Raw genomic sequence first — 27840 nt, 5'->3', positions numbered from 1 at the left:
GCCGAAGCCACAAGAGTCATACACACAAATGAAGGTGCCTGTATACAAGGTAAACTGCACCAACCGATAAACCAGAGGCGACGAAATCCAAGACGACACAAGCAAGCGAACAAAAATGAGGCACATTGGAACCCAATGGAAAGAGTTCTAGGTTTCCACTTTGATTTCGTGAACTATTCCACCGTTTTCAATGTGGGCTCCGTTAAGAATGTTTACACCATTGGGAACGATAGGAGGGGCCACGAAGCGCTAAAATATCACAAACGTTAGACGAGGGCTCGGAAGCTGTGTATAATCAGCCACGTACGCGAGTTTTGATACCACCAGCGGCGGGCAAGCGAGTGTTTCCTTCACTGAAGTAAGCATCTACTTCAGCAGCGGCACCACGGCCCTCACTATTTTACAAGTAATAAGTGGAAGCGAATACTCAATTCACCAGGGACATACTTGATACCCCAAACAATCAACGATTGGCCACGACGGCAATCACCCGCGGCGAAGACACCTGGTTGGTTAGTAGAATATTTCTGGGATATGGGCGAGGGTCAGTGGGGGTTTCGGGTGGGCATCGCGCGAACGGACCTTCGCTGGGGTCTGGATGTTGGAACGACCGTCGGTTTTCACGTCGAGAGATTTGAGCAGTTCCTGCTCGGGGCCGAGGAATCCGAGGGCAAGGAAGACTAGCTGTGCGGCAAAGAACTTCTCGGAGCCTGGTATCTCCTCCATCTTCCATCGTCCTGCACTATCCTTCGTCCATTCAACTCGAACTGTTGTACATGAGCTATCAGATACTAGAAAGACAGATGGGAAAAACAGGGGCATACTAGTGGTGAGACCTTTCAATTTCCCTTCTTCGTCGACAATAAACTCCTTGGTTGAAATGCAAAACTCACGGGGATCTGTCAAGTGTAAGGTTTTCGGTCATCAGGCCCTTATGATAGCGGTTCACACGTTACCTTGGCCGAAGTGGGCCATGACCTCGGTATGTCCGTAGTCGGTGCGGAAAATACGAGGCCATTGGGGCCAGGGATTGTCACGGCCTCTGAAGGCGGGAGGCTGAGGAAGAAGCTCAAAGTTGACTACGGAATTAGCACCGTGCCGCATGGCGGTTCCAATACAATCATTGCCTGTATCACCACCACCAATGACAATGACATCTTTGCCCCGCGCGTTGATATAGTTGGAATCCTCAAGGTTGGAATCAAGAAGTGAGGTAGTATTCAGCTGTACAACCAATCAGTGGCTAGTTGGTTCAAAACGAATTTAATTACGAACCTGAAGATATTCCATTGCGAAGTGGATTCCATGTGCACCCCTCCCAGGAATCCTTAGGTCCCTTGGCCAAGTCGCTCCAGTTGCAATCACCAAAGCATCGTTTTGTGCCCTGACGTCTTGAGCAGAGATATCAGCCCCAACATGGGCGTTCGGAATGAACGTCTAGACGAATAACCAGGTGAACAAGTGATTTGTTTCAGAAAGAGGGAATGGGCGTACCACTCCTTCGGATTCCATCAACTCCAACCGGCGTTGCACAACGGCCTTGTCCAACTTCATGCTGCACGCAGTTCATTACTAGAGTCCTTTTTGCTCACTTGCTGCCTGGTACTCACTTTGGAATGCCGTACATAAGAAGTCCACCCATCCTATCATTCCGGTCGTAGACTGTGACAGTATGACCCGCCTTGTTCAGCTGGTCGGCGCAAGCCAGGCCTGCCGGACCTGACCCAATGATAGCAACGCGTTTTCCAGTTCTGAAGTCGGGTATTTGGGGCGTCATCCACCCCTCTTCGAATCCCTAAAGCACTCGGTCAGCACGCCAAAGGTGGAAGATTGGCAAACCAAATATACCTTGTCGATGATTGCGCATTCAATGCTCTTGATACCCACTGGTTGTTCATTGATACCGAGGACACAGGCACCCTCGCAAGGAGCCGGGCACACGCGGCCAGTGAACTCGGGGAAGTTGTTTGTCAATAGCAGTCTGTTAAGAGCATCACGCCATTGACCCTTGAACACGAGATCGTTCCATTTGGGAATGACGTTCGAGATGGGACATCCGGCATCAGATTGACAGAATGGTACCCCACAGTCCATGCAGCGAGCGGTCTGGTACTTGAGCTCACTCTCTGACAGACGAGTAGAAATCTCCCTCCAGTCCCTAACCCGTTTGCGCGGGGCTCGGTAGTTTTCGTGGAGCCGCTTGTATTTCATGAAGCCACGAGTTTTGTCGAGCTTCTTTAGACGCTCACGGGTGGTTTTCTCATCGACGGCGGAGTCTTCGATATCCTCGACAGGGACCTCGGGCTTCTTGGCGGGGGGATGGAGATGAGAAGAAGATAGTGTGGCAGCGAGGGACGCCTTTGGACCAAGAACGTCTTCCAGGGTCTCAGAAGCGAGATCGACTTGGCTAGCAGTGTGAGAAGGAACGAGATCGATCGTGCTCATTCGCTTTTTGTCCTCCTGGGCGCGAGCAGCCTCTTGCTCCAAAACACGCTTGTAATCGTGCGGGATTACCCGGACGAACATAAGGAGAAGATGGTGGAAATCGTCGAGAACACGATGAGCAATTTCTGAGCCAGTGTAGTGGCGGTGATCCTCGATAAGACTGCGAAGCTGCGCAATCTCGTGAGGATCAGTCACCTTTCCGAGCTCTACCATGCGCTGGTCCACCTTGGAGGCGAACGTATGTGCCATATCAAGGACATAGGCAATACCTCCACTCATTCCCGCCGCAAAGTTACGGCCTGTCGTACCAAGGACAACCACCCGACCTCCTGTCATGTACTCGCACCCGTGATCACCAGTGCCTTCGACCACAGCGTTCGCACCAGAGTTGCGGACTGCGAACCGTTCCGCAGCGATACCACGGATGAAAGCCTCACCGGAAGTGGCTCCGTACAAACATACATTGCCAACGATGACGTTCTCCTCCGCTTTAAAGTTGGACCCCTTTGGTGGATAGACGATGATGCGGCCACCCGAAAGACCCTTGCCAACATAATCATTTGAATCGCCTTCGAGTTCGATGGTAATTCCCGGCGCGAGGAAGGCACCGCAAGACTGGCCAGCGGATCCCTGCATGCTAATGTGGATTGTGTCCTTTGGAAGGCCCTCTTCTCCATAGAGCTTGGATACTCGATATGAAAGAGAAGTGCCCAGGGCACGGTCGGTGTTGACGACGTTGCAATCAATGCGAACAGGAAGACCCTTAGTCAAGGCTGGCTCCGACTCGTCAATGAACTTATTGTCAAGACGGATGTACAACTTGTGATCTTGTTGACGAATCTTGTACGTGGCCGCACCAGGACGCATCTGCCAGGCGGGTTTCAAAACTGCAGAAAGGTCGAGATGAGCGGTCTTGGGTATCCGAAGCGACTCGTCAACCTTTAGCAACTCCGCCCGGCCTACCATCTCGTTGATTGTGCGGATACCGAGCTTGGCCATAATTGAACGAAGTTCCTCGGCGACGTAATAGAAGAAATTAATAACTTGCTCAGGCTGACCGGCGAATTTGGCACGGAGGTGAGGATCTTGGGTGGCGATCCCGACGGGGCAGGTGTTTACTATGTGGCGAAGAATGCATTTTTCAGCCGCGTAAGTTCGGCGGCGGAGATGGGTAAAACAATACTTACGATGACATTTGCGCATCATGATGCAGCCCATTGCGATGAGTGGAGTAGTGGCGAAGCCCCATTCCTCAGCTCCGAGCAAACAAGCAATTGCGACATCACGTCCACTACGAATTTGACCATCAGTCTGCACGATGACACGTCCACGCAGGTCGTTAAGTACGAGAGTCTGGTGGGTTTCTGCGAGGCCTAACTCCCAAGGTAGACCGGCATACTTGATACCAGTCCATTTCGAAGCTCCCGTGCCACCATCGTGGCCAGAAATGAGGATATGGTCCGCCTTCGCCTTGGCGACACCGCTAGCCACGATACCAACACCCACCTCAGACACAAGCTTGACTGAGACACGGGAACGAGGATTTGCGCATTTCAGATCATAGATCAACTGCTTGAGATCCTCGATTGAGTAGATGTCGTGGTGTGGAGGGGGAGAGATAAGCCCAACTCCGGCGGTAGAGTGACGAGTGCGGGCAATGGAGGTGGACACTTTGTGACCAGGAAGCTCACCACCTTCACCAGGCTTGGCGCCCTGAGCCATCTTGATTTGCAGTTCGTCAGCATCGGAGAGGTAGTTAGACGTGACACCGAAGCGACCGGAGGCGACTTGTTTGATGGCGCTGCGCATTGTGTCGCCATTAGGAAGAATCTGAGATCTTTCAGCATCTTCACCCCCCTCGCCAGTGTTAGACTTCCCCCCAAGCCGGTTCATAGCGACAGCAAGAGTTGAATGTGCTTCCATGGAGATGGAGCCGTACGACATTGCACCAGTGACGAAGCGGCGCACGACCTCATTCCAGGGTTCGACTTGCTCAATGGGAATAGGGGTAGCATCCTCGAATCTGAAATCAAGGAGTCCTCGAAGTGTCGTGCGCTTAACCTGTTCTCGGGCATTGCGGGAGTAGGCGTCATAAGCGGATTGGTTCTTCTCGCGAACCGCATCTTGGAGGTGAGCGATACCGACCGGGTCGTTGACGTGTGCCTCACCACCGTCTCGCCAATGATACTCTCCAGACTCCGGCATTCCGGCAGGCAAAATTGTCTCTTTGCTCGGCCACGCCCGCTCGTGAAACTCGAATACATCCATAGCGAGCAACTCAAAGTTGGCACCTTGAACACGACTGGCGGTGCCGATAAAGCATTTATCCACTACTTCCCGATGCAATCCCAGAATTTCGAAGATCTGAGCACCTTTGTACGATTGGAGAGTCGATATTCCCATCTTCGACATGACCTTCAGAATGCCCGCATTTGTGGCCTCGCAGTAGTTCTTGATCAATTGCTGCGCCGTCTGGTCCTTTGAACTAAATTCGGAGAAAGGTCATTAAGTTTGATACTCCAGAATAAACATGCGCCAAATCACTCACAGTCCTTCACGGGCAACCTTGTACACTACTTCCATTATCAAATACGGGCAAATCGCATCCGCACCGTACCCGACCAAGACGCAAATATGGTGAACTTCTCTCGCCTCGCCAGTCTCAATCATAAGAGCAACCTTCGCCCGTTTCTTGAGCGATACTAGGTGGTGATGGACACCTCCACAAGCGGCGACAGCGCTGAGCGGAACTCGCTTAGGGCCCGTGGCACGATCAGAGAGAATGATGACTTTCACGCCATCATCGACAGCCTCATTCGCCTCCGCGAAAACACGGTCGAGGGCACGCTGGTACCCTGGAAGACCTTCCCCCTTAGGGAAAGTGATATCGATGGTGCGAGACTCCCAGCGTTTGTAAGCGGCCTTCAAATGTTTCATCGCGTTCATCTCATGAATGGTAAGAACGGGGCTTGGAAGAACGATACGGTGGCATTGCTCGGCCTTCTGCTCAAGGATATTACCCTCGGGTCCAACGTACGATTCAAGGGACATGACAATGTCTTCACGAATAGGGTCGATAGGTGGGTTCGTCACTTGAGCGAAGAGCTGGCGGAAATAGTCATGGATGATCCGCGGCTGCGTCGCCACCGCCGCGAGCGGCGCATCGTTACCCATGGATCCGAGTGCTTCCTTGCCCTCATTGATCATAGGTAGCAGGAGGAGGCTTAGCTGTTCGACTGTGTAGCCAAACGCAAGAAGAACCGGATCAGTGCTGAGCGAGTGCTCATCAATGACTGGGTCGATGCTAGTTGTGCGTTGAACGCGCTTGATGATTTTGGGTACAGTGATATTCTGCCCCTCGACCCACGAGGCGAAGTTTTGCTTGAGAGACGTCGTCCTTTTCAATTCTTTATCATCGACGATACGCTTCTCGACAGTGTCAACAAGAAGCATGCGGCCAGGCTTAAGACGTCCTTTCTGAATGACCTTCTCTGGCTCAATGTACAGTACGCCAACTTCCGAAGCACAGATGATAATGTTGTCAGAGGTGACGACATATCGGCAAGGGCGCAATCCATTTCGGTCCAAGTTCGCGCCGCAGTACCTACCATCACTGAACGCGAAAAGCGCAGGACCGTCCCACGGTTCCTGCAAGCACGCCGCCCACTGGTAGAATGCTTTTTTCTCAGCGTCCATAAGATCGTTGTCCTGCCACGCCTCAGGAATGAGCATCATGACAGCCTCTGGGAGAGTGACAACGCCATTCACAACAAGGAGCTCAAGGACGTTATCGAAGGCGGCTGAATCGGAGCCCCCACCCTCAATGATAGGGTAAAGGAGGTCCAAGTCATCGCCGAAAAGTTCCGAACGCAAATTGCCCTCACGAGCACGCATCCAGTTCTTGTTTCCTCGCACGGTATTAATCTCACCGTTGTGAGCTGCCCAGCGCATAGGTTGCGCACGGTCCCAGCTAGGGAAAGTGTTGGTCGAGAAACGCGAGTGGACGAGCGCAAAATGACTCTTGTACAGTACATGGTTGAGATCGTGGTAGTAGTCGTAAACTTGGCGCGGGCTGAGTTGACCCTTGTAGACAATGTTCTTGGATGAAAGTGAGCAGACGTAGAACCACTTGGCGAGCGTACTAAAAATAGCAAACCAAAAATGGACATTTCACTTAACTATGGCTCCTGATGAATTGAAAGCAAAAGAAACTGGACAAACATGGTGTGCGTTGCGTGCTTTCGAAGGACATATAGTTGTTTCTCAAAACGTATCTCATCGAAGGGACCGTTCTCAGGTTTGTTACCTTGTCCGTAGTGAGCCTTCAAGACGACGAAAGGCTGGAAGATTATTGGTTCCTTGCTAAGAGCGGCTGGTCCAAGAATAGTACGGTCAGTAGGAACCTCTCTCCAACCCAGGACGCGTAGGCCAAGGTCAGAAGCAATATGTTCGAAGATTTGCTGCTGTTTCTTACGCTCCGTCACATCGTTAGGATTCATAAAAACGTTCCCAACGGCGTACTTTCCAACATCAGGGAGCTGGCAGTCAATGTCCCGCTCAACCTCACGCTTGAAAAGTTCATGCGGAATGCCAGTCATGACACCAGCACCATCACCGTCGCGGGTATCGGCACCCACTGCACCTCGGTGAGTCATGGCGCAGAGCAAGCTTCTCGCATCAGATACAATCAAGTGACTAGCTTCTCCGGTGATTTTGCATATAAAGCCTACCCCACAAGAATCGCGTTCATTTTCGTTGGAGTACAAACCCTGGTCAGCGGGCAAGTTACTTGCCCAAGTGCTAGGGTCCATCTTAATCTTACTGTAGCCAGGGAGGGGGTCTTCCTCCTCAAGCTCAGTCTCATCAGGGACGAAGGGATCCTGTAAAGACGACGGAGTGGAGCACGACGACATGACGGAGTTGGAGAGGCTCCGTTGGTCAGAGCTAGAGGCGGAGAATGAACTGTCATGGTCGAGGTGTACATGGTGTGCCTCTCGGCGTTGTGGTAGGACATCGTTGGGGTAATGGACAGAGCTATGGTGAAGAGGTGCAGCGTTATCTAGAGGACGCTGAGAATGATAGACATTGTGGAGAGTGGAGTTCAAGTCTACGACACTAGCCATAGACGAAGTTTTTTTTCCGCGTTGTTGTGGTGGACGTTAAGAGGGGGAAGAGGAGATGGAAAAAATTTCCAACGTGGGAGGTTAAGGAAAAGAGTCAGGAGGATGGAAAAGAAATGTCTCTTCCCCAATGACCTCTCTTTCAATTTAATTACAGGATCGCTTGAGAAACTCAATTTAATTCAGTTAGAATTGTCCCACGGTTTTGACCGGCTGATAAAGAACTCGATTGAGTTGCTAGCGAATTTCTCCGCCATACGGTCAGCTAATCACGCGGTCTGCAATAGGGTCCTTGCTCGTGGTCACGTCCAGAAGAAAGGAAACATGGAATGAAATTATTATTCATCGCTACCAAAACTCCAAAAAAACAGCGGAAATCCAAATCCCCCACGCTCAGAATGCCTGGAAAAGAAGTCGAAGTCAATCCCCACCGACAACGCGAGAATAGTCTATTCAAATGATAAGGGAACAAGATTAAAAAGGGGTCTTCATAAAATAAGCTCTGCCGTTTTAGGCATATGAATGAGAGCTTACCGCTCGTTCTTCCAATGTCAAACGTCGGTACACTCGAGCTTCATCGAGACCGACGACTGACGAAGGTGCTTCGGGATTCGGCCGGAACGTCACAAAATATTGCCCTGTTGGAAGATGATTCTCAGCAAACACGAGGTGCAAGCAACTAACTCAATTGAACTGGTCGAGTCACCGGTGTGCCTGAGAGCGGCAAAAGGATATCTTTGCGCAGAGAACGGCAGCTCACCTGTATCAGTAAAAATCTCTCGGCCCCACCCTGCGAAGCGACGGCTAATACTCGCAATGTTCCACCCATCTGCATCTTGCAAATAAAACTCCCACGATAAGAATGGTGCATTGATGCGGGCAAACTGGACAAAGTTATTGTCATGTCTAATGAAAGCGCCCGGTCCCGAGTGTCAACTTAAAGCAGTCAAGCGCTCGGCACCCTAATAGGCATATCTCAGCAAACGCACCCGGTAAACAAATTGTACCGCCTGCGCCATGCGTGCCATTCCTGTTGTGCTTCTCCGAGGACCATGAGGTCGCCATCTTTTGATAAAGCATTCGGGCCAGCCGTTTTTCGTTGGGCATATATTCGAGAATTTATCCATGAAAATGGACGATGTATCTTGACACCGATGCACGGTTATGATATCGTAAATATTAATATCGGGGGCGCGGTTAAGCTACTCACCCATAAGACGGGACTTCCACTGCTATCCATAATTACAGCACGAAATGGTCGGTGGGTACGAAGAATTTGGCGCGAAAATGTCCCCAAGAAACCCCTCTCCTCTTCGGCCATACTTCAGTCGTTACGTAAAAGCCAAATACTGGTTAGCACACGTTCGTGTCGATGATAGAAACGGCTCCGTCAACTTACTACCCCACATGGTTCCCAGCTGGATCCAGGATCGCATATCGGTTAGCTTGTTCAAATCCAATGAATACATTGAGCATCTCAAGCTGCCTAAACCCCCCCATCAAAGCGTCAGAAGCTGCAGAGATACGCATTGACACAAAATTTTTGAGCACTCACCGCACAACAACAAGAGTGTCATTCTGCAACAATCGTTGTAATCCAACTTCTGCATCCTCCGAGCCAGCAAGGGGTATTTCCTTCACAGCCTCATTATACCCGACATCTGAAACGCTCTCAACTGGGATTGGTTTGATTTCCTCACGTCCGTTTCTGGCTGAAGCAGGGCGGCGAGTACTACGGTCTCGCCAACTAGGTTGCCGGGACCACGCGTACGCCCTCAAATGAGAAAAGCTTTTAGGAAGTCTAGCACTAGTTGTTGGGGAGCATCCCAGGAAATCTGACGATAGATATCGTTGCGCTTGACGTGTAAATCGCAAAAGCATGGACAACTGAAGCGTGGGATACCGCGTCACATCGGCACGTCTCGATACAAACACACCCCAACAAGGTACCACTGACCAGTGATTTAGCATTGACGGCCTTGTGAAACTACGGTACAATAACAAGAAAATAGAATAATGACAAAGTAAGATCAAGGTTAAATAACTTGGGTTTATAGCTTCAAGTCCGTTGAACTCAAGCTTTGGTCTCCCCTCTCTCTTTTTGACACCTTCCCAACCTTCTCTTTTCCAATCACCGTCACACCCCTTCCCTGTTTCACAAGACCATCGAGAGCGACCTCCTTCGCCTCCTTTATATTCTTGGGCCTCTTTCCAAGATCCGCGAGAGCACCAGCAAACTTCTCCTTTTGATGTTTCTTCTTCCTGAGAATCTTCCTGTGTACAGTCCGTTTCTCTTGCGGGGTCAGTTCCTCTCTGGAGCGCATTTCGGATTCAGGAAGGGGTTTATGGATTTCTTGTGGCGCCAGGAGTGATGTGGCGGACATAGCCGCCGGCAGGGCAGACTCCATGGTGACACTGGATACGTTGGATATTGTTTCGATGGTCCCTTTGGGCTAGATATAAAGAGTAGTTTAATTTCTTTTTTCACAAGAACGTAAACATTCAATATTGAACTGACCTGTTTCGGTGTGAAATGAGCATTGCTAAGGGCATCGAGTTTGTAGCATATAGTCGACCACATCTCATCAATCGCTTCTCGCTCCTTGGCCAATTTGCCATCACGATCATCCTCCGGCGCAAGATTGTCTCCCCGTGCAGCCTTGTACTCATCTTCATAGATCTGAGCGAGCGAGCGTGATGACTGTTTGTCTTGAAGTTCGAAGTACTTGGACGGAAGAAAAGGTTTGTCGTCCACTGGCCGCTTGCGAGCGACATCGTCAAACCGCCCCTTGAAAAGGAACATTGTGAGCACAATAACACAACCTAGAGAGGAAAGGCCGATGCACCTCAAGGATACGATCTTTGATGAGATCCTCTAAAGACCTTGTCCTTTCTTCAGTAATCTCAGGAGCGCCACCTCTCCCACCAATAGCATTGTGTTCGAAATCGAGAGTTTCTTCAAGCAAAGAATTTTTTGGCCGGGAACGGGCCGTTGCTTCTCCCATGAGCTGCCAATCCTTTTCGGCCACATTCTCGGCTTCAAGAGCTGCGATCTGAGAAGACAGATCGGTCATGCGCTTCTCGTGCATTGACAAGCGCTCAGCTACGAGCCAGAGCTTAGCGTAACATGCAAATTGGGGATGGTTGCGACATACCAGGGTCAACTTCCTTTTCCTCCCCGTCATCGAAAAGATCACTCTTCAACCTCTGAATCGTTTCAGTCTGCCGTTCAGTCTCGTCGGCATGGTCCTCCTCCTCCTCCTCACCGTAATCATCATAATCATCTTCACCATCATCTTCACTCCCTCCCTCCCCCTCTTCCTCTTCCTCCTCCCCTTCCTCCCCTTCTCCAAAATCATTGTATATTTCTTCGTCCTCACCTTCATCACCGAACTCCTCCATGTCCCAATCCATCTCTTCCCCCTCCCCTTCTTCACTTTCCAGCTCTTCCACTAGTCCGCCCAACGATTCAAGTCGAGCGAAGAGGGCAGATGCTTTTGCACTCTTTCCCTTCCGCGCCTCAATAGTCTTCACACGAACGTCCTCACTAAACTTGACCCCACGAGCGCTTTTCTTTTTGGTGCCTTCAGATGGTGCATCTCCAGACCCGCGTTTCTTCGTTGACCGTGGAGGTACAAAGAAGTCGGCGTACGTTATGTCTGTGCATAGCGGTTAGATGAAATGGGTCGCTGAGACGAGGGATAACATACGGGCGAAACGGTCCACGAAACCCCCCTTTTCCTCATCTTCCTCGTCGAAGATCTCGTTGTTACCAGGATCATCGAACTTCTGGAAGAGATCTATTTCGTCCTCGTCCTCGTCCTCGTCATCCTCATCATCTCCTGCGAGTTGCCCTCTTGAACGAAACAGAGATTCCATTGCTTCCGACTGCATATTGAAGTCATCTATGGAGAAGAAATCATCGTCGAGAGTAGGGTGTCGGCTAGAAGAAGCATGTCGGTTATCAGCACATGGTCAAGCACGAAAATACCACGTACGGTCTCATTTCTGACGAGCGCTTGGTACCAGGTCGGTCAAGGTCAAGGTCGGGTATCTCATCCTCTTCATCCGACCCTCTCCGTATTTTCATAATAGACTCCTCATTCAACCCTGCAGTTTCGAGATCATCGTCCTCGGAACCACTATCTTCTCCATCCTCGTCTTCGAGATTTTCCCCCAAACCAGAAGCCTCTTCACCGAAGCCGTCAACCTCCATCTCGTCACTTGGAAGCCAATCTTCGTCCTCATCATCGTCACTCTCATCCTCATCCTCATCCTCCACCCCCAACTCAGGACCTGGTTCCTGATCTGGATCATCTATTTGCACAACCTCATCCAGGACCTTGGCCAGATTTTTTGTCCGAAGTTCCAATTGCTCCCAAATCTGGTCAGCGTTCATACCAACAATATAGAGTTGGTCAATTGAAGTCCGGTCAAGCACTGTAGATACAGGCTCCACGCTCTTAGGCACTTCAACATGACCATCCTGCACCTTTGACTTCGAGCGAGTTGTGGGTCCCGAGCTTGGTGGCTCTAAGTTAAGGGTAGCAATATGCTTCGCGGCAATGGCCTCGGTTGAAATAGCTTCACAGTGGGACCATGAGGGATGCAAATTTAGAAACCACCCGAGCGAAGAACGTACCGAGGTCGAAGAGAAACTTCGTAGCTCTTAGTGCAGCATCCTGAGTGTCAAGATTGCCCGTCGCCAGTACCTCAGGCTTTTCAGCCAGAATAGCCACCAATGGCTTAAGCTCATCGTAGTGTTCGGCTGTTTCCTGAGAAGTAGCCATTTCGACCACCGCTACTTCGAAGGGGAGGTTGAGGCCAAGCCAGACTGAGGCTTGGAAGGGGTAATGCCAATTGACAATTTTTGCCCGGACAGCCACTGAATTCCCACGATTGCTGGGCAACACCCTATCTTCCAGGCCACTGCACTCTATCTATAGAGGCTGCTTCAGCCTACCACTGCACATGAATTATCTTGAATGCCCAGGGAACCAGGCTCGAACGTGAAGGGATGCGGGGATGCGAAGACATCAGAAGGTTCAATAAATACACAGTCCGCCCCTGCCATCAGCCAAAACGACCTCTATGCAGCCGTCACTCGTTCTCTCCTGAGAGGATTAGCCCTATACTTCAGCCGACCTGTTAGGCTCTTCCGTCCAGTGAAAAACAGCGGGTGGACTTCATTGAAACAAGCGGCAGCCCGCGATGGCGTGTCCCTCTCACCGAGTTATGTGGTGAACCTTGTGCAGCAACACGGTGTGAGCTTTCCTCATTCACTTGTGTATTCAAGTAAACGTTTATGATTTTTACCCCATTATCATGAACAGATATCAGTTATACCGCGTCATTTTATTCCCCCTTTAATCATTAATTCTGCTCTCGGGACCATTCTCTTCGCCACGTACTCCGCGACGAATTCCATTCTGACCGACCTGTATCCTTCTGCTTCTACCATTGGTAGGTGATAATTTATTTTATTATATGCATTATTGACTTGTTCCTAGCTACCTCGGCTGTTTCTGGATCTGTCGCAGGATTCGCGCAAGCCCTCGCCGGTGCCCCCGCGGACAACGTTCGTTCCTTGATAGAACGTGGGGTTTACCACCCAGAGACAAGCGTGAGTGGATGGAGGCATGCGTGGAAAGAGGTCTTTCGGGGCACCAAGCCTCTTCAGTCAGCAGAGGCTAGCTCAAATGTGAGAGCAAAAGAGCAAGCTCGCCAAACACACCAAGAGATCCGGGAAGTCAGAAGCTGGGTCAAAGATGTCAGAGAGATGGCCGGAAGAGGTATGATCAGCCTGCCCATCCTCATTTGCTGCTTAGCCTTTCTTACACAGGGTGGGAGGGCTGGGGTTGGGGTTGCGCGAAAGATGTTCTCGGTACGCTTCATGAAATGAGTCCACTTTGAAGGTTGGCTTGATTTCTTGGCGCCACAGGATTTGGACTGTTCTTTGCCACTTTTGACGTTTTCCGACGTCTTGCCTTACAAGCGTCCACGCTCGTTGACCGGCGACACACAATAGACGACACGAATGATAGGAACAAGTTTTCAACCTCTGCACGCGTCGCTCAGGGGAGTGTCCTGGTTTTGGGCGGGGGTACGTGTGCAAAATTATTTTCTACCCTCGCTGACGCTCTTGCCTTAGCGCTCGCGGGAATTGGCTACGAAGTGATTTGCCGTCCAATTGACAATGTTCGACGAGAATTGCATACACAACAACTTACACGAAACAGCTACCTAAAGAAATCATCCGTACTTCGAACTCACTACATTCCGCCCTTGATATTGTTGACTAAACACATTCTCAAAACACAAGGGCTGCGAGGTCTGTTCTCACCGCCCCAGGCTTTTCATGTAGCGGAAACATCCTCTAGCGTCGAAAAATCGTTGAGCAACCCCAAGTCTTGGAGTTCACGGTTGTATTTTGTGCTGCGCACGTTCGCTCGGGTGGGTCCATGGGGTGTAGGCTTCCTTGTGTGGCAAGGCATCAGTAGAGAGATCCAGTAACACAAGTTCTCGGATGGTCCCAATCCGTCCCTTTCCAGCCATCATAATGCCTCTCCCCTTAGATGATAGAATATGACATACTAGCTGCTATCTATAGCTACAGCTACATTGAGAATGACCAATAAGGTGTCTTGCGATAATACTACAAGATGTACAAGATGATTGAAACATTCGAAACGAGCAATTGTGTTACAGAGAATAGTAAACAAGAAATGGGTAACATGCAAGACTGCATCACACTAGACAAGGGGGCCGACTAGTTGGGATGTCTTCCGGCAGAGGAACGATTGAATGTCGATAGGAACGAACATCGCAAAGAGGTTTTGGATGTGCACATCCAATCCGAAGAGATACACAGAGCGAGCATGTCTAGGAATCATAAATAATGAATGAGGAAGGTGGTAAGGTCAAAAAGTTGAAGCCACACTTACGAACTCTGAACGATTCGTTGGATTAGCTCGAAACACGTTTGTTCGTCCACTGCCCATAGCAGTGATAGTAAAGCGAGCCTCTGACGGAGAGTCCCTATGTCACCAGAGTATAAGAATACATGCACTGTCATCAGCCACAAGAGTACATGCCATCAGACTCCAGCTTCACCACGGAAATAGTCCGTTTCCTCCAAGGGCCTAGTCCAAGGTGGATTGGATGTTACACGACCACCCGATAATTACCAACACGAACCAAAGATGGCTGATGACACTTGAATGCCTAGGTGCCGAATCTCCGCCGCCAGAGTACGAGCGCTGCTTTGTCTAGCAGAGTCAACTATGCTGCTGAGGCCATGCGTCGCTGTGAAGGATTTCGGATTCAATTACGTTCCAACGCCTTAATCCCCTGGCTTACGCTGAAAACCTGACTCGTCACAGCCCGAAATGAAGATGACATGCGAATGTGCATCCCGAAGCATTCGTGTCAGAGCCTGTATCACCGCAAGAGGTTGAAATACACAACGCGCCATGGCGTCTTGTAAAACAATCTGGCTCGTCTGTATAAGGCGGCTTGGTGGGGTGAGACTTCGTTTTCCTCTCCATCGTACACCCCCTTGATGATCAGATGGAGACGCGCCTCCCGGGTCACTCTCGGGCATTGGGGAAATTGGGGGAACAATAACGGCGCCAAGACGTAGCGTGTGCCGATCGCAATAAGCACGGATTGTGTCAATGGCTCTCTCGCATTCGTCTGGGACAGCTGCATCGAACACAAGGGGGACAATGGTGCCCACCATCTGAGGGCTTGATTGTTGGCTCCTCGCTCTCCTGCTCTGCCAGATAAACAACAAAGGCGAAACTGATGAGCTAGACGACGTTCCTCGAGGCGTCTGTACGTCTGCAACGTGCATCAATAAATGAGCCAGGAGAACGATATGTGGCCTAGTCATATGCGGCACTCACCATGCGGGAGGCAAGCGAAAACCGTGTACCCCGCAGAAGCGAACTTCAAGCTAAGCTTTCGCCCAATTCCTGGAATTCCCACCGAAGAGTTTCAGACTAGCAGGGTGCGAACACACGGCTTCACAAACCTTCCCCCCCACTCATAATAACAACCGCTGTCCGTTGTGGGGGAGTGGCAGGGGAATACCTTTGAAACAATATGAAACTCATCATGTTGAAAATGAGAGAATGAACGAATTCGAGTTGCCACGCGAACCACAGATGCAAGGCCGAAACCGTTCGGGTGATAATATTGCCCACATATTGAGGAACGGTAGGTCGAGAATTACCGAATGGTGACCGAGAACGCGAGGTTGGACCGGAGATATCACTGGATGCGTACATTCTAGACGATCTGAGCCACTTGGTTGAGACTTGGAGCACCACGGACGGCGAAGGCCTTCCGGCTAATTAAGATCCCGAATGAATTGTTCGCGACTGACATCCTGGCAGACAATATTCGCTCTATGACCTGACCGCCCGCCTCAACACCGGCAGAGCCTGCGTCGTATCTTCCAACATCCTTGTTCTCCTGAGCCATGCTTTTCTGTCCGACATGCGCAAACATGCTCATAATATCCATCGACGGAGGGAGCACGAACCATTGGGCGTGTCAAACTTGCCCTTATAAATTTCCAATAAAGAACCGAGTGTGTACTAAGGATTATGAGTTTTAGATTCCTATGACGGTACCTTCTGAACAGATGAGCAGTCGCTCGAAACTGAAACGGAAAGCTGTTGACGATGTTCTCGGGACGGCAGAATTTGGCACAGATGAAACAGATGGTGTGTATACTTTATTTCCACTCTCATGCTTTGGTCTTTTGCATCAGAACGCTGAGCATTCGGACGACAGCTGTTTGCCCTAAGTGTGAGAACGATCGTGCATTCTTCAAACAGATCCAGATTCGTTCTGCGGATGAGCCTATGACTCGGTGTGAGTCCATTGTCCTTGCCCCATTCACTGCGCTCATCACTTTATAGTCTATCGGTATATGTTTCCCGGTATATGCCTTACGTGCCATAATCTCACTCCTCAATTCGGGAATCAGGTGCACGAATAGCGCATGTGGAAATGTTTGGAAAGAAGACTGACCAGCCAAGTCGATCATGCCAACTATCTTGTACATCATCAAGGAGGCTGCGATCTATTGTTCTATACCCCAACCTAACTTTACTCCGGTTCCCTGTTTTCCAGTAATGCGATCATTTCCTCTTCGTCCCCGCCCAAAGGAACGCCGTGTGGCTCCTCCAACAAAAAACACATCCCGACACTCACAAAAGTAAGAATAACCAATATAAGCCATACCAACCCCCCGCCGAGTATATGATGTCTCTCCACAGAGAACGCAAAAAGGCTGGTCGATCCCGCCGGCCCGATGGCACGCACAAGAGACGCACCAGTCTGGGCAAATCCATTTATTCCCCCCAGATGTGCCTTAGGTGCCGCTTCTGTGATGAGAACAAAAATTGATCCTGTATAATGTATTTCAGCATGAGCGGTAAACCTTCTAATTCTTACCGACAACATACCGAACCCAGCGTTAATCAGTCCCACACACAAAATCTGAGCCGCCAACACTACCCAGACCGTCCATGGCAGGTGGGAAGCTGTTCCGGAGATTTCTGGAGTTGAGATGGCGGAGGTCATCATGGTCATAATCGGAAAGGCCGAGAATACCACAAAGTAACCAGCTATGGCAATAGTGAAACTCATCGCAACTCCAAAATGTTTCTGCATTTTGGCGGCAAGGAGTATGATCAGGATGATGGAGACTGCACCTTGGATACAAAGTACAATTCCTATTCGCCTTGGATCAAATCCTAACCCCCCATGTCCGAGAGGTGTGGAAAGGTACAGAGGAAGGAGGACTGAGTGAACAATGTATAACAGGCAGAGACACCAATAGTTCACCCCTGCAACAACCACACGTCGTGTGAGTATGGTGCGAATGCTGATAAAGGATGGATGAGCCGACGTGGAGTGCTCAGAGCATGAGTGAGGGGGCGATCCATGTCTTATCGCCTTTACATTGGTCTATCAATATGCAGCTCAATGAAATGCCAGTTCACAAGGGAAAACGAGGTGAGACAAACCTCCCTAAAAGCCACTGTTGACAAGATGACCCCTGTTAGGGGAAACATCGCAGCAGTGGCGCAAGGCAACAGATAGGGAAAGCTTTCAAAAAAAGGACTTGATTTGAAAACTCGGGGGAAATGTTTGTTCGGATTCGAAAGGTACCCTCCAATCAACCCGCTGGAAAGGTTGAGTGGTCCTGAAATGATGTAAGCAATGTTCGATCACCTACCCGATCGCTTCGCCCAGCGGCCAGCAAAGCGGCATATATCGGAACGCATCTTGGACATTCGTGCTGTCCGAGAGTTCACCGATGCTGCTCTTGATAACACCTATGTTCCCATTCAACAGTCCCGCAAGGCAACGACTGATCACGACTGTTGCAAAAGTACGAGAGAACCCAAAGGAGAGGATCGAAAGAGACACCCCAAAAAGGCCAATGGTGATAATGGGTTTCCTTCCATATTTATCTGATAACCTCCCCCACTGAAAGATAACAAGGAATTCTGTGAAGAAAAAGGATGACTCCTTGAGGGGGGGAGATTAATTTCATCCAGCTGCGAGAGATAGGGTATAGTACTGACGATCAAGCCGGCATAATATCCAACTCTCTTAGGATCTCCATTGGTGATACCTAAGCCAAGGACGAGCTGAATCGGGCGATATCAGAGACGTCAGGATATTGTTTGTCACAAATAACCGACCTCATTTACGAATGGATAAATGACGGAACCAACAATTGGCCTGCAAAGATAAGGGCGTCAGAGCAGTCCCAAAGCACGGGGCTGACATTCCACTTTCTCGCATAGCTGAAGAAACAATAGTATGGCAATCTGACCGCTATGGGGGCATCAATCGGTGGAGGAAAGTGGATGAAGAGGCACAAACGTTGGCAACGGCGTTTTTTGACCCGGTGGAAAATCGAGATCCTTGGGTTGGCTGGGGTCTTCGAGGGCTTTGGAAGGCACTCCCGTCTCTTTCTCAGGTCCCTGTTCCAAAGGATGACAGCCGATCGGGGTGTCCATCGGTCACCGCGTTAACGTTCACTGGAGAGCAAGAGATAAAAAAAAAAGATAGCCCCTTAAAGCTGTAGGTCGTCCAGAAACAGAAACTCCCATTGTACCAGTTATGGGGTATCACAGAGAAACAGAAAATGGTCAGAAAAAATGAATTATCCTGAAAGCAACATAGGCAGGTGACCAGCCTCTCTTTAACGGGAAGAGAAAAGCAGCAGGGATCGTGGATGAAATCAGGGCTCCGAACTGGACCGAACAATGTAAGGGCACGCCTAATTTTGGGGCTCCGCACATTCCGGTCGAAATCATCTAAGGCTAAGTACGGACGCTTTACGATGGGCCAGCTTTGCGATTGGTTCGGAGCACCTAGCTGTCACACCTTTAGTACTGAGAGGCGGCGCTTATGCCGAGAGCCTAGGGGAATCATAAGGGCTCCGAAATCGGAATGAACATAATAATTAGTCATGAAAAAGAAATGATGTTATGAGTTACTCACCGGTGTAATAAGGGAATGTACGTCGAATGTCAAAGGATGGACGAATGATGAACGGATCCGCAGTATGACGTCACGGGGCGCGCAGCGTTATGGCTGGGCACCGACTTGTCCGTCCAACAAGAAATTTCATTAACAATTCGACGTTGCCGAGGCCCTGAGTTTCGGCACTTTTCCAAATTCTGGAGCGGGATTAGCCTTGCAATCTTTCTTGTCCGCATGCCTTATCTGATAATTATTGCCATCAGCTAGGCTCCGACTGCAGGCGTCGCCGCAAAGTTCAAGTTTGTACCATAGAAATGCTGATACCATCCCATCAGCAGTTGTTTTACAAGACAGTCATCATTTAGAGAGTGCACAAAGTATACGCCTCACTTTCACTCTATTGGATTAGAAACATCCTGGATCACGAAGGCCAAATTCCACGCTCCTCCGCCAGAGTTCGTATGTGTGGACTAACGTAGCCACGTGTCTCTAGCTCCTCTCGGGGGAGGAACGCGGCTCCTTTGATCTGACCAAGACAGGCCTATGCCAAAATCAGGTACATGCTGCTCATGAGCGTTGGACTAGCGATTATGCAAGTGGGCTTGATACTCACACCAGATCCGCACCAACATTCGAAGGGTTGGTCCATCTCCCATTCTGTGCTTGGGTAGAAAAACGACAAAGCGTCCCCCTTCGATATTGTCTTCAAAGCCCTAGAATACCAATCTTCTCGATTCGCAGAACTAAGATCAAACGCAATGTTTGGGTCGCAGGAGTGGTTGACTGCGCGTTTAATGTTAATGGATCTCCTGACGATTTACCGCACAAACATGTTTACCGTAAACCAAATCTGAATTGAGTCGGATGTGCTGATTTTTTCCATACTGGATGGTATCCCATGCGTTCTCGGCATTCGTTACTCCTTCTAGCCTGCAAATTTCTTCACCTGCAACAAAATCCTAGTGGGACCGATGAGCGCACTGATTGGATGGCATCAGTTCCCTCGGTCAGTGTCCGCACCCGGGTCGCTTTGAGACTTGAACTATGGAACCCAGGAGCAAAATGCACTCGAAAGAGATGCGGGTGAGAGGGTATGTAGGTGACGTTGTCCTGGTGTTCTAGACCCATGATGTGAGGGATCGACAGGATCCTGATCTTCGGCTCCGGGTTTTTAAATCTATCCGGTGGTCGATTCGGCATTGAGCGGATCAGCGTGGGTCCTAAACGCGCATCGCGGCGTGCGGAGTGAAGGAGACGCAGAGCAGCTCGACATTCATTAGATCTTGGCGATAGACAGGACCTTAGCGAAACCTTTGCCAGTGATCAGTGCTCGGAATGCCCCTGCTTTCTACCAGCCCTTGCGCCCAGCGATCTAGGCCGGACCCAGCCTCTATATACCAGCGATCACCATACATCCCAGGCACCCTTCTATATAGTCCTTCCTGTTCGACTAACGCATTTGTCACACTCCACCCGAAGGTAAGCACAAACAGTTCTGGAAAAGGCCTTCGTGCCAAGATTATTCGTAGAGTCTGCCGGTGGAACTCTTCTCTCATATCCTGTCATTCCTCGATAACCATACCCTCGCGTCGATATCGCCCACAAACTCTTTCTTTCGCTACGAAGTAGATTTTCACATCTACACAGCTGCCACTTTGAAATCCCAAACCCAGTTTAGTCAGTTTGTGTCTGCTGTCGCCACGAATGAATGGCGCTGCTCCCGCGTGCGAAGCCTTACGATGAAGAACATCACTATCGATAGAATCAATGAACTCTTGTTGCGCCTCCCTAGCCTGATCGATCTCGAAATTTCATCCAGCCGTAATATAAAGGGGTTCCGTCCTTTCACCCCCACGAAATTTCCATTCAAACTTCAACGTCTCTGCTGCGACATCGACCCCACATTGCATGATGCCTTTCTCGAATTTCTTTCAACTCAACCCCACATTACCGAACTTGACATTGTTATCACAAAGCCCCTCAATTTTCATTTGCCTTCAAATGCGCTGCCCAATCTACGGGCCCTCCGCTGCCCTATTTCTCACATCCAAATATTTGTCCCTGGCCGCCCAGTCACACACATCGAGATTCAAGGGTTTCTGTGTGATTCCTGGAGTTTGCGACGCTGTAGTGTTACTGCCTTGAAATTGTCCTCAGGGCCCTTGATTTCTTTCAAAGGCAGTTTGACTAGTCGATGCAAAAATATTATTGCTACGGAACTACCTCGGGTCAAGTGCATCAACGAGGTAGTCCGTTAGTTCCAGCATGGACCTTTATTAACATGTCGGTCTCCACCTTGCAATGGCTGATGGTGGGCCCCAAAACATTCGGAATATGCGGGCTTGTATAGGATTGTAGGATTGATTGGTCTGACTGTTCTCGGCGAGAGGAGCACTGTGACACGAATCTGCATTATCCAACTCTGATCTGCGGCGCATCGGGACGGGGGCCTGATCGGAACCGGTATGCTGGGGTTCTCGTGTCGACTTTCACTGTTTGCTCCCCTCGAATCTCGATATTTGTAATCTATTCATCAGAGAGCCGGCAGTAAACAAAAATTTATGGCTATGGACCACCGGCTTGATGGGCACCGGATTGAACGTCCTTCCCAATCAAGGGGGAGGCGCGTCACAGGCACCTGTGTTCGTTGCCAGAAGACCGTCGCACTTATTAGCTTGGTTCTCACTGAGTTGGTTTTTCCTCTTGCGGATTTTTGCAAATCTTGTGCGAATCCACTACATCTCGTTTCATCGCCTTGACACTGTGGGTGTCTTCATGTTTAATTTTGTTCAGGACGGGGCCAGTACCATGCCTTGTGGCCAGGTGTTCAGCACAGCGATTGACTCAGTCAGGCAACATGGCCATGTCAAGGGAATTGGGTCGATTTGTTCATAGTGCCATAGTGGGGCCGGGCAATCACTGAGATACGCTCGGTGGTCAGGATCAACTCTGATGAGCGCAGTGACATCAAGTGGTGCAGTCGGGGATCATCCTGTGAATGTGTTATTCAAAAAGGACCAGCGTGCTTCTAGGGACGCTGTGCTTGAAGGCTGAAAGTTCTTTCCGGCACGCATCCCTTTCATTGCTTGATACGTACGTGAGAACGACACTCTTTGACATTGGAAAGCCAACGCCAATCCTCTCTAATGTTGCGAGACTTGCGATACGGCTGCACCTTCTCACTGCAAGATGCCTCCAACGCACACAACATCAAAACTATTATCAAAATAAACCGAGGCACCAAACGACTTGGCTGATATCAACAATGGGGCTTTCATACCATCCATCTAGTCATGTCTTTTCTAGCTTGGAGGGAGTAAGACGAGGGATAAGATCCTTCTGAATCCCACCGATCGCCGTACCAGAGTCGTCCATGACGGAGTTACTTGGTGAAGACGGTACTCATTGAGGGCTGGAACCCTAAGCTCTCTCAGAATCTCGTGCATGAGTTGCGTTCCCCTTCGAGGTCAAAGGGACAACGAGATCGGGGAGTTCAGGCTCGGGACGAGATACGAGCAAGGAGGCTCGGCATCGTTATCGAGAATCCAAGCGGATCCCATGCATGCACGCGCCCGTAACGAATTCCTTTACATGGACTCCGCTGACAAAGCACGTTCACTTGCAACAATCATTCCAACAACTTCACGATAATTGTCGTAATTTGGGGTCGGATACGTATGGAATCGGCCATATAGGCTCGCCGCAGTATGCGCAGGTACTCCAAGTTGAGATCACTCAGTGCCTCTCTGGATTTACGAACACCGATTCACAGAACTCGTTGAACCTGAAAGCAAACTTCGCAGATTCAGATCGGGCCGAAGCGGAAGCGTCGAGGTCTCCGGTTCACATCGTGAATCCTATGTCGGAACCCTTCATCGATCATACGACGAATGGTGAAAACAGTCCCAACCCAAAGCCCCAAGCCAAAACAACTCGCATTTCAGGACGACAACAGACTGATATCGCGAACGCCGAAGGGAGCTCCTCGAGCAAGCGTCGTTCTTCTGGACCCCCGCACTTGTCGATGACAAAACGGTCCTTCTCCGAGGACGATATCCTCAAGTTCGCGCATGGGGTTGATGATTCAAGCTTCCATCTGCCTCCCCGGAAGAGCCCCGAGCGCTCCTCAAAGATTCTGAGTTTCGTACTTGTCGGACAAGCATGCACTTGTTGTCGTTAAGTGTAGAGGCGACACACATATATATCGCGGTTTTCCCTGTACACAACCAGACAAAAATCATTCTTGGTTCCTTCGAATGATCTGGTAGTTTCGAGAGCTCGTCTAAAAGTACTCCTGAACGAAAAAGTCAAGAATAAAGCACATGGGACAAACAATCCACTGCTTGTTTGGGTCGGGTGTTGACTTGAATTGTATGGAGATTTAAGGTCATTGCTATCGTCTGCAGTGGACACTTTAATTAGTCATGGCCTAACGGCGTGAATACAAAACTCACGAACCGCGAAGCGGGAGAGCATTTTTACATCATTTATGCTTTGAATTAAAGAGCCAGATGAGAATATCCTCAAGGGCCCGCAACTCCCAAGTGAAAGTCTTTGAGTGGAAGGATTACATCAGGCGGAGCTTGTCTCGTCCACAGTTGGAGTGGCCGCAGCATGGTAGTATATACATTATTACTTAGGTAAAGATTGTTTGATGATGATGTGAATCTCTCTTATTATCCCGCGGCCAAGGTTGATTGACCGAGAAAGTATGAGACATCAAGTATCGGATGGTATGGAAGAGAATGAAGTTGTGCAGCCCCCCAGGTTGCATGATTTGCTGCTGTGTACCCATGGTTGTGTTGGTGTTCGATTACACGGTTCTTGCGGGTGGATTGAGGCAAGCGGTGCTTTCGCGGATGTGTGTCACAGTTAGCTGATGGATGGATAAAGTGGCCGCGCTGACTGTTGGTATCCTGCTCATGCATAGAGGCATGTGGCAGAGAGGCCATTGGTAGAAGGGGCAGTGGAGAGAAATGAAATTGTTGGGGTGACGGCAGGACATTCCTTTCGGCCCGGGCTCACGGGGCTACCGTTGGCGGTGCCACTATCGCGCTTCGTCACGGTAAGGGGTAGTGGAGAAGACGAGTAGAAGAGGGTTGGAGTGATAGCGGGACTTGGACCCGCACTCCTCCGGCCAGTGCTCTCTGGGCTTACGGGGGGCACCATTGGCGCCACCACCGTCGCACCTCACAATCCCAAGAAGTAGTGGAGGAGAGAGAAAGAAGGGCTAGGGCAATGGCAGGACTCGGACCCGCGCTCCTCTGCCAGCCCCCTCTGGACTTACGGAGGCCACACTATCGCGCCTCATCGTCCCAAAAGGTAGTGGCGCAAAGAAAAGGAGGGTTGGGTTCACAGCGGGATAATAACCCACAGTTTTCGCATTAGTTTAAACAGGGGCACCGCATGAAGGTTAGGTTCGTGCCGGGGTTTGCTGTAATAGCAGAACTCCCCCTCAACTTACATGCATCATCGAGGCTCGTATGTATCGCAAGCGAAAGCATCAGTTCCTGATCTCAAGGCGGTCATAGAGAAAAGCAACGCATAGACAACGAACAAGCAATAAGGCCGTCCTACTATTTGGGAATTAGTGGTGTCTCTGTTCCTGGAACAGCGGTTCTCAGCACCAGATATTCACTAAATCCTGATGATCATTATCGCAGGACCCCACCGCAATAGCGTCAGTACCTGAACTTTTGCGTGCCATCATTGGATGATAAGGATCGCGGACACGACCTCAAGATTTGTTTGACAAGGCCCGCAGTTGGAATTACCATTCGATTATTGGTAATACCATACCGGTGGTAACAATGATACCCATCTGAGATGGAGGATTAGACGGCGCCGCATACAGCGCGAGTCAGGTGCGAGAATTACGTTGTGGGTGCCAAGGGATAGGAAAAGTGAGAAGGATGAGCGTATCCCAGTGACGCCCGAATCGAGAATGGCTGCTTCTTGCTCGTGTGCATCTGTTCTGGCGTGGTGGGGGGTCTGGACTTTGAGGGAATGCTTTTTGTCCAAGTCCTCGAGTACCACGAATCAGATGAAACGAGAGGTACAGAAGGGGAGAACGAGGAGGAACAGGAACAAGCTGGATCTCAACAAAGGGCAAGGCAGGATGATTGATGATAGCGTGATAAGCGGTGGGGTAAGGTCCAGAGGGTGTTTTCGTGTCCGATCATCGTGGCATTCGTATGGGAGGCCCAATGGTACGTATGACCAAAATGTTAACCCGAGCACTTTCCCCATTTTATTGTCACCGTAGGTTGTCTGGTCATGGCGCGGGACGAGTTAGAGCGGGTAGATTAGTATAACGACATCTGTTCCAAGGCGACATTCAGCTCTGCGAGATTTCTGGATGGATTTGTCCACTGTGGGAATACATACAGAGCGACTGTACCGCGTGATTCTGGTTATTATTGCACCAGGTTGTCTAAATTGCGGCTCGGGATAAATTTCCGTCGGGATGATGATATCTTTCCCAAGACGACGTCCGACTTGTAAGACAGTTTCCAGTTCAACTTTCCACTTCGCCATCGCCGTCCTCGAGGTATGCTGTAGCTCGATAAGCTTCAGATTTCGACTCGATGGAGAGTGCAGGAAGCGCATGAATTCACGCGGCCCAAAATAACTCCGCCAAATTAGGGTGCGCAATATGCGAAGTGTTTCAGGCGGTTTGGAGAATGAAGAGAGTGGAATTGGACTGAGGAGCGAGAGCTCTTCTAAATGTGGGGAGCTTTGGAAAAGTGCACAAGGGAGTTCGGAAAAATCATGCCATTCCCATATTTTGGTGATAGGGAACTGGTCTGAGCCGACCGGACGACAGGTGAGAATCAACGTCCTGAGATTGGAAAACGCTTTGGTCGTTTGTATCATCCATAAGAAATCCTTGGGCGTTAAATAGTATGGCCGCTGCACTTCTAGCACACGTAAATGGGAAGTAACACTCTCATCTTCCCCAACACATTCTGTACTTTTAAGAAGCTCAAGCATATGGGGTAATTTGGGGCCTGACGTTTTCTTAAGACGGATTTCTGAAAGTCGTGGAAGAGAAGGGAGGCGCGAGATGGGAGTAAAAGGCCGGCGGAATGTGGACATAGGAGTGATTGGATCCCATTCATAAATAATCAAGGTTTCTAATGTCCGAGAAAGGTGCTGGAGAGCACAGCGCAGCCCGTGTGAATAACACCCACTCGTCCACATAAAACGTTTTATGGAGGTTGAAGAAGCGACGACAGTCTCAAAGTTGTCATTAAACTGGGCGAGTTCGGCAAAGGCATCATCGCACCAGCCAAAACTCTCCAAGCCCATCAGGTGCGAACATGATGCGATAATTTCGTTTATCAGTATAGCCCTCTGATTGAACCGAGTCAGCTGATCGGGGAACTTGTCAATGAGAGATGGTCGGTTCTTTAAGTGACGGATTCGAGAATCGAGGATGATGGTTCGAACGAGGTTCCCATGGGACTTTAGTGATTCGCGGAGAGAATATACGGATGCTTCGGTGCAGATGAATATTGCGATTTTACGATAGAGGCCACGCATCACAGGGTTGACCCAATTACAGGAGACGAGAGCGAGAGATGCCAAAGCGGCACGTTCCTGGATGTGACTCGTCACAAATTGACGGAAAGAAGATGTGTAGCCATCATCCCCGGGATACAAATGACACGGGATGAGATAGTGAACAATTTCGTGTATAATATCCGAAGGGAGTGTGTTCCAGGATCTGGATGCACGCAATGGACCCCTCGCGTGGGCGTGATGTTCTAATCCTCGTCGCAGCTCCTTGGCCATGACGCGCCAAACCCTTAACGCCGACGCTTGGAACTGGATCAGGCCAAGTAGGACTCCAGCTTCTGTGACTACGTAAATATGATGCAGAAAGGCCAACTGTGCTGTTGGTCTCTCGTCAATTGCCGTACGGGAAGGGCAAGTGCCGACTTAATCATACCAACGCTGTTGATATTATATTCGGTTGTAACTTCGATCGCCCGTGCTGTCTTCAGAGGACATATATGGTTTGCTGCCAGTTTGACACAACGGGCCTTGTTTAGGTCAAGACGACGGGGGCCATTGCATTGATAATCATTCCTCCAACCTGAGGATTTCCGTGTATTCCTCAACCTCAAATAAGGGAGTACTTATATGATCAGGCTGACCATTGTTAACATGTCTTCTACTTGTACATGATTTTGCATGAAAGAAAAGGACCGTCAATAATGCCGGCAATACTACAGAGCCAACTTCTGAAAGCTGCCGCATACTATATACTCCATGAAAGAAATTTTCTCTTCCGTATGATGTGCTTCTGATTTGATGATCGAACATGAGCCCGGGTGCATACGGGCACTTCATGATCGGAACCCAACCCCTGCAACATTTCTTGCTGCCATCTTCCCTATCTGCCATGTCGTCCCAAGCACAGCCCTCATCTCTTAATAGCCCAACTCAAATATTTCAGACTCGATTACCCGCTGTGGACCAAGGTCGCCTTGCAGGCGTCCTGGAGAGACAAAGGAAACAGCATTCTAGGTATTTCGGCATCGGGAGGCCTGCCAACGAGACAATACTTTATGGCCCTGTCAACGCCATTGTGAATGCTGTATTCCCAGAAAATAGTTTATACAGGCCTATGCAGCAGTATACACTAGAAGATGGGAAGCGGGATCAACGCGAACTGCTGCGACCTGACATTACCGTAGTAACTGACACAGAACTTTTCGATCAAGACTCGGATTCCCTCACTTGTTTGGTG

At 49.9% G+C, this 27840-nt stretch overlaps 10 protein-coding genes across 10 annotated transcripts; 2 read left to right on the top strand and 8 right to left on the bottom strand.

Annotated features, from left to right (window-relative positions):
• Positions 1 to 147: 147 nt before the first annotated feature.
• EI90DRAFT_3145869 (uncharacterized protein) lies at positions 148 to 7256 on the bottom strand (the record flags this gene model as incomplete). The annotated part of the gene is made up of 13 exons (XM_039065354.1): positions 148 to 249; positions 308 to 395; positions 448 to 527; positions 583 to 767; positions 825 to 899; positions 957 to 1224; positions 1276 to 1437; positions 1495 to 1555; positions 1611 to 1795; positions 1849 to 3563; positions 3633 to 4930; positions 4994 to 6586; positions 6667 to 7256. The coding sequence occupies 13 exons, from the start codon at positions 7254 to 7256 to the stop codon at positions 148 to 150; spliced, it is 6402 nt and encodes a 2133-aa protein (XP_038915124.1).
• Positions 7257 to 7903: 647 nt separating this feature from the next.
• On the bottom strand, positions 7904 to 9476 carry EI90DRAFT_2973463 (Scramblase-domain-containing protein; the record flags this gene model as incomplete). The annotated part of the gene is made up of 7 exons (XM_039055779.1): positions 9121 to 9476; positions 8965 to 9051; positions 8776 to 8887; positions 8555 to 8709; positions 8326 to 8471; positions 8100 to 8203; positions 7904 to 8014 (listed from the first exon to the last, which is right to left on the bottom strand). The coding sequence occupies exons 1-7, from the start codon at positions 9444 to 9446 to the stop codon at positions 7904 to 7906; spliced, it is 1041 nt and encodes a 346-aa protein (XP_038915123.1). The 5' UTR covers positions 9447 to 9476.
• A 41-nt stretch (positions 9477 to 9517) lies between these two features.
• Positions 9518 to 12453, bottom strand: EI90DRAFT_2973460 (Mpp10 protein-domain-containing protein). The gene is made up of 7 exons (XM_039055778.1): positions 12208 to 12453; positions 11564 to 12149; positions 11276 to 11508; positions 10721 to 11224; positions 10412 to 10668; positions 10084 to 10353; positions 9518 to 10018 (listed from the first exon to the last, which is right to left on the bottom strand). The coding sequence occupies exons 1-7, from the start codon at positions 12353 to 12355 to the stop codon at positions 9617 to 9619; spliced, it is 2400 nt and encodes a 799-aa protein (XP_038915122.1). The 5' UTR covers positions 12356 to 12453; the 3' UTR covers positions 9518 to 9616.
• On the top strand, positions 12454 to 14233 carry EI90DRAFT_3155208 (uncharacterized protein). The gene is made up of 6 exons (XM_039065981.1): positions 12454 to 12829; positions 12899 to 13028; positions 13076 to 13357; positions 13408 to 13449; positions 13507 to 13668; positions 13717 to 14233. The coding sequence occupies exons 1-6, from the start codon at positions 12551 to 12553 to the stop codon at positions 14076 to 14078; spliced, it is 1257 nt and encodes a 418-aa protein (XP_038915121.1). The 5' UTR covers positions 12454 to 12550; the 3' UTR covers positions 14079 to 14233.
• Positions 14129 to 16052, bottom strand: EI90DRAFT_3155207 (uncharacterized protein; the record flags this gene model as incomplete). The annotated part of the gene is made up of 8 exons (XM_039065980.1): positions 14129 to 14447; positions 14510 to 14603; positions 14656 to 14707; positions 14763 to 14870; positions 14925 to 15407; positions 15473 to 15541; positions 15601 to 15918; positions 15989 to 16052. 8 exons carry the CDS (start codon positions 16050 to 16052, stop codon positions 14313 to 14315), a joined length of 1323 nt encoding a protein of 440 aa, XP_038915120.1. The 3' UTR covers positions 14129 to 14312.
• EI90DRAFT_3145866 (putative Rpc11-DNA-directed RNA polymerase III subunit C11) lies at positions 16051 to 16606 on the top strand (the record flags this gene model as incomplete). Its single annotated transcript, XM_039065353.1, has 4 exons — positions 16051 to 16161; positions 16216 to 16297; positions 16368 to 16446; positions 16564 to 16606. The coding sequence occupies 4 exons, from the start codon at positions 16051 to 16053 to the stop codon at positions 16604 to 16606; spliced, it is 315 nt and encodes a 104-aa protein (XP_038915119.1).
• Positions 16607 to 16685: 79 nt separating this feature from the next.
• On the bottom strand, positions 16686 to 18613 carry EI90DRAFT_3125054 (major facilitator superfamily domain-containing protein; the record flags this gene model as incomplete). The annotated part of the gene is made up of 7 exons (XM_039063778.1): positions 16686 to 16987; positions 17045 to 17549; positions 17609 to 17768; positions 17821 to 18116; positions 18173 to 18238; positions 18293 to 18332; positions 18477 to 18613. 7 exons carry the CDS (start codon positions 18611 to 18613, stop codon positions 16686 to 16688), a joined length of 1506 nt encoding a protein of 501 aa, XP_038915118.1.
• Positions 18614 to 19333: 720 nt separating this feature from the next.
• EI90DRAFT_3062017 (uncharacterized protein) lies at positions 19334 to 20291 on the bottom strand. Its single transcript, XM_039060603.1, is given in 5 exon segments — positions 19334 to 19382; positions 19395 to 19623; positions 19696 to 19865; positions 19921 to 20041; positions 20103 to 20291. 4 exon segments carry the CDS (start codon positions 20208 to 20210, stop codon positions 19504 to 19506), a joined length of 519 nt encoding a protein of 172 aa, XP_038915117.1. The 5' UTR covers positions 20211 to 20291; the 3' UTR covers positions 19334 to 19382; positions 19395 to 19503.
• EI90DRAFT_1345115 (uncharacterized protein) lies at positions 20268 to 20729 on the bottom strand. The gene has a single exon (XM_039051706.1). The coding sequence runs from the start codon at positions 20636 to 20638 to the stop codon at positions 20384 to 20386; it is 255 nt and encodes an 84-aa protein (XP_038915116.1). The 5' UTR covers positions 20639 to 20729; the 3' UTR covers positions 20268 to 20383.
• A 4644-nt stretch (positions 20730 to 25373) lies between these two features.
• Positions 25374 to 26879, bottom strand: EI90DRAFT_3290039 (uncharacterized protein; the record flags this gene model as incomplete). Its single annotated transcript, XM_039067202.1, has 1 exon — positions 25374 to 26879. The coding sequence occupies one exon, from the start codon at positions 26877 to 26879 to the stop codon at positions 25374 to 25376; it is 1506 nt and encodes a 501-aa protein (XP_038915115.1).
• Positions 26880 to 27840: the final 961 nt, after the last annotated feature.

The sequence above is a fragment of the Cantharellus anzutake genome (assembly GCF_015039405.1).
Source record: "Cantharellus anzutake strain C23 chromosome Unknown EI90scaffold_30, whole genome shotgun sequence".
NCBI classification, from domain to species: domain Eukaryota; kingdom Fungi; phylum Basidiomycota; class Agaricomycetes; order Cantharellales; family Hydnaceae; genus Cantharellus; species Cantharellus anzutake.
This window is presented reverse-complemented; position numbering and strand designations above follow the sequence as displayed.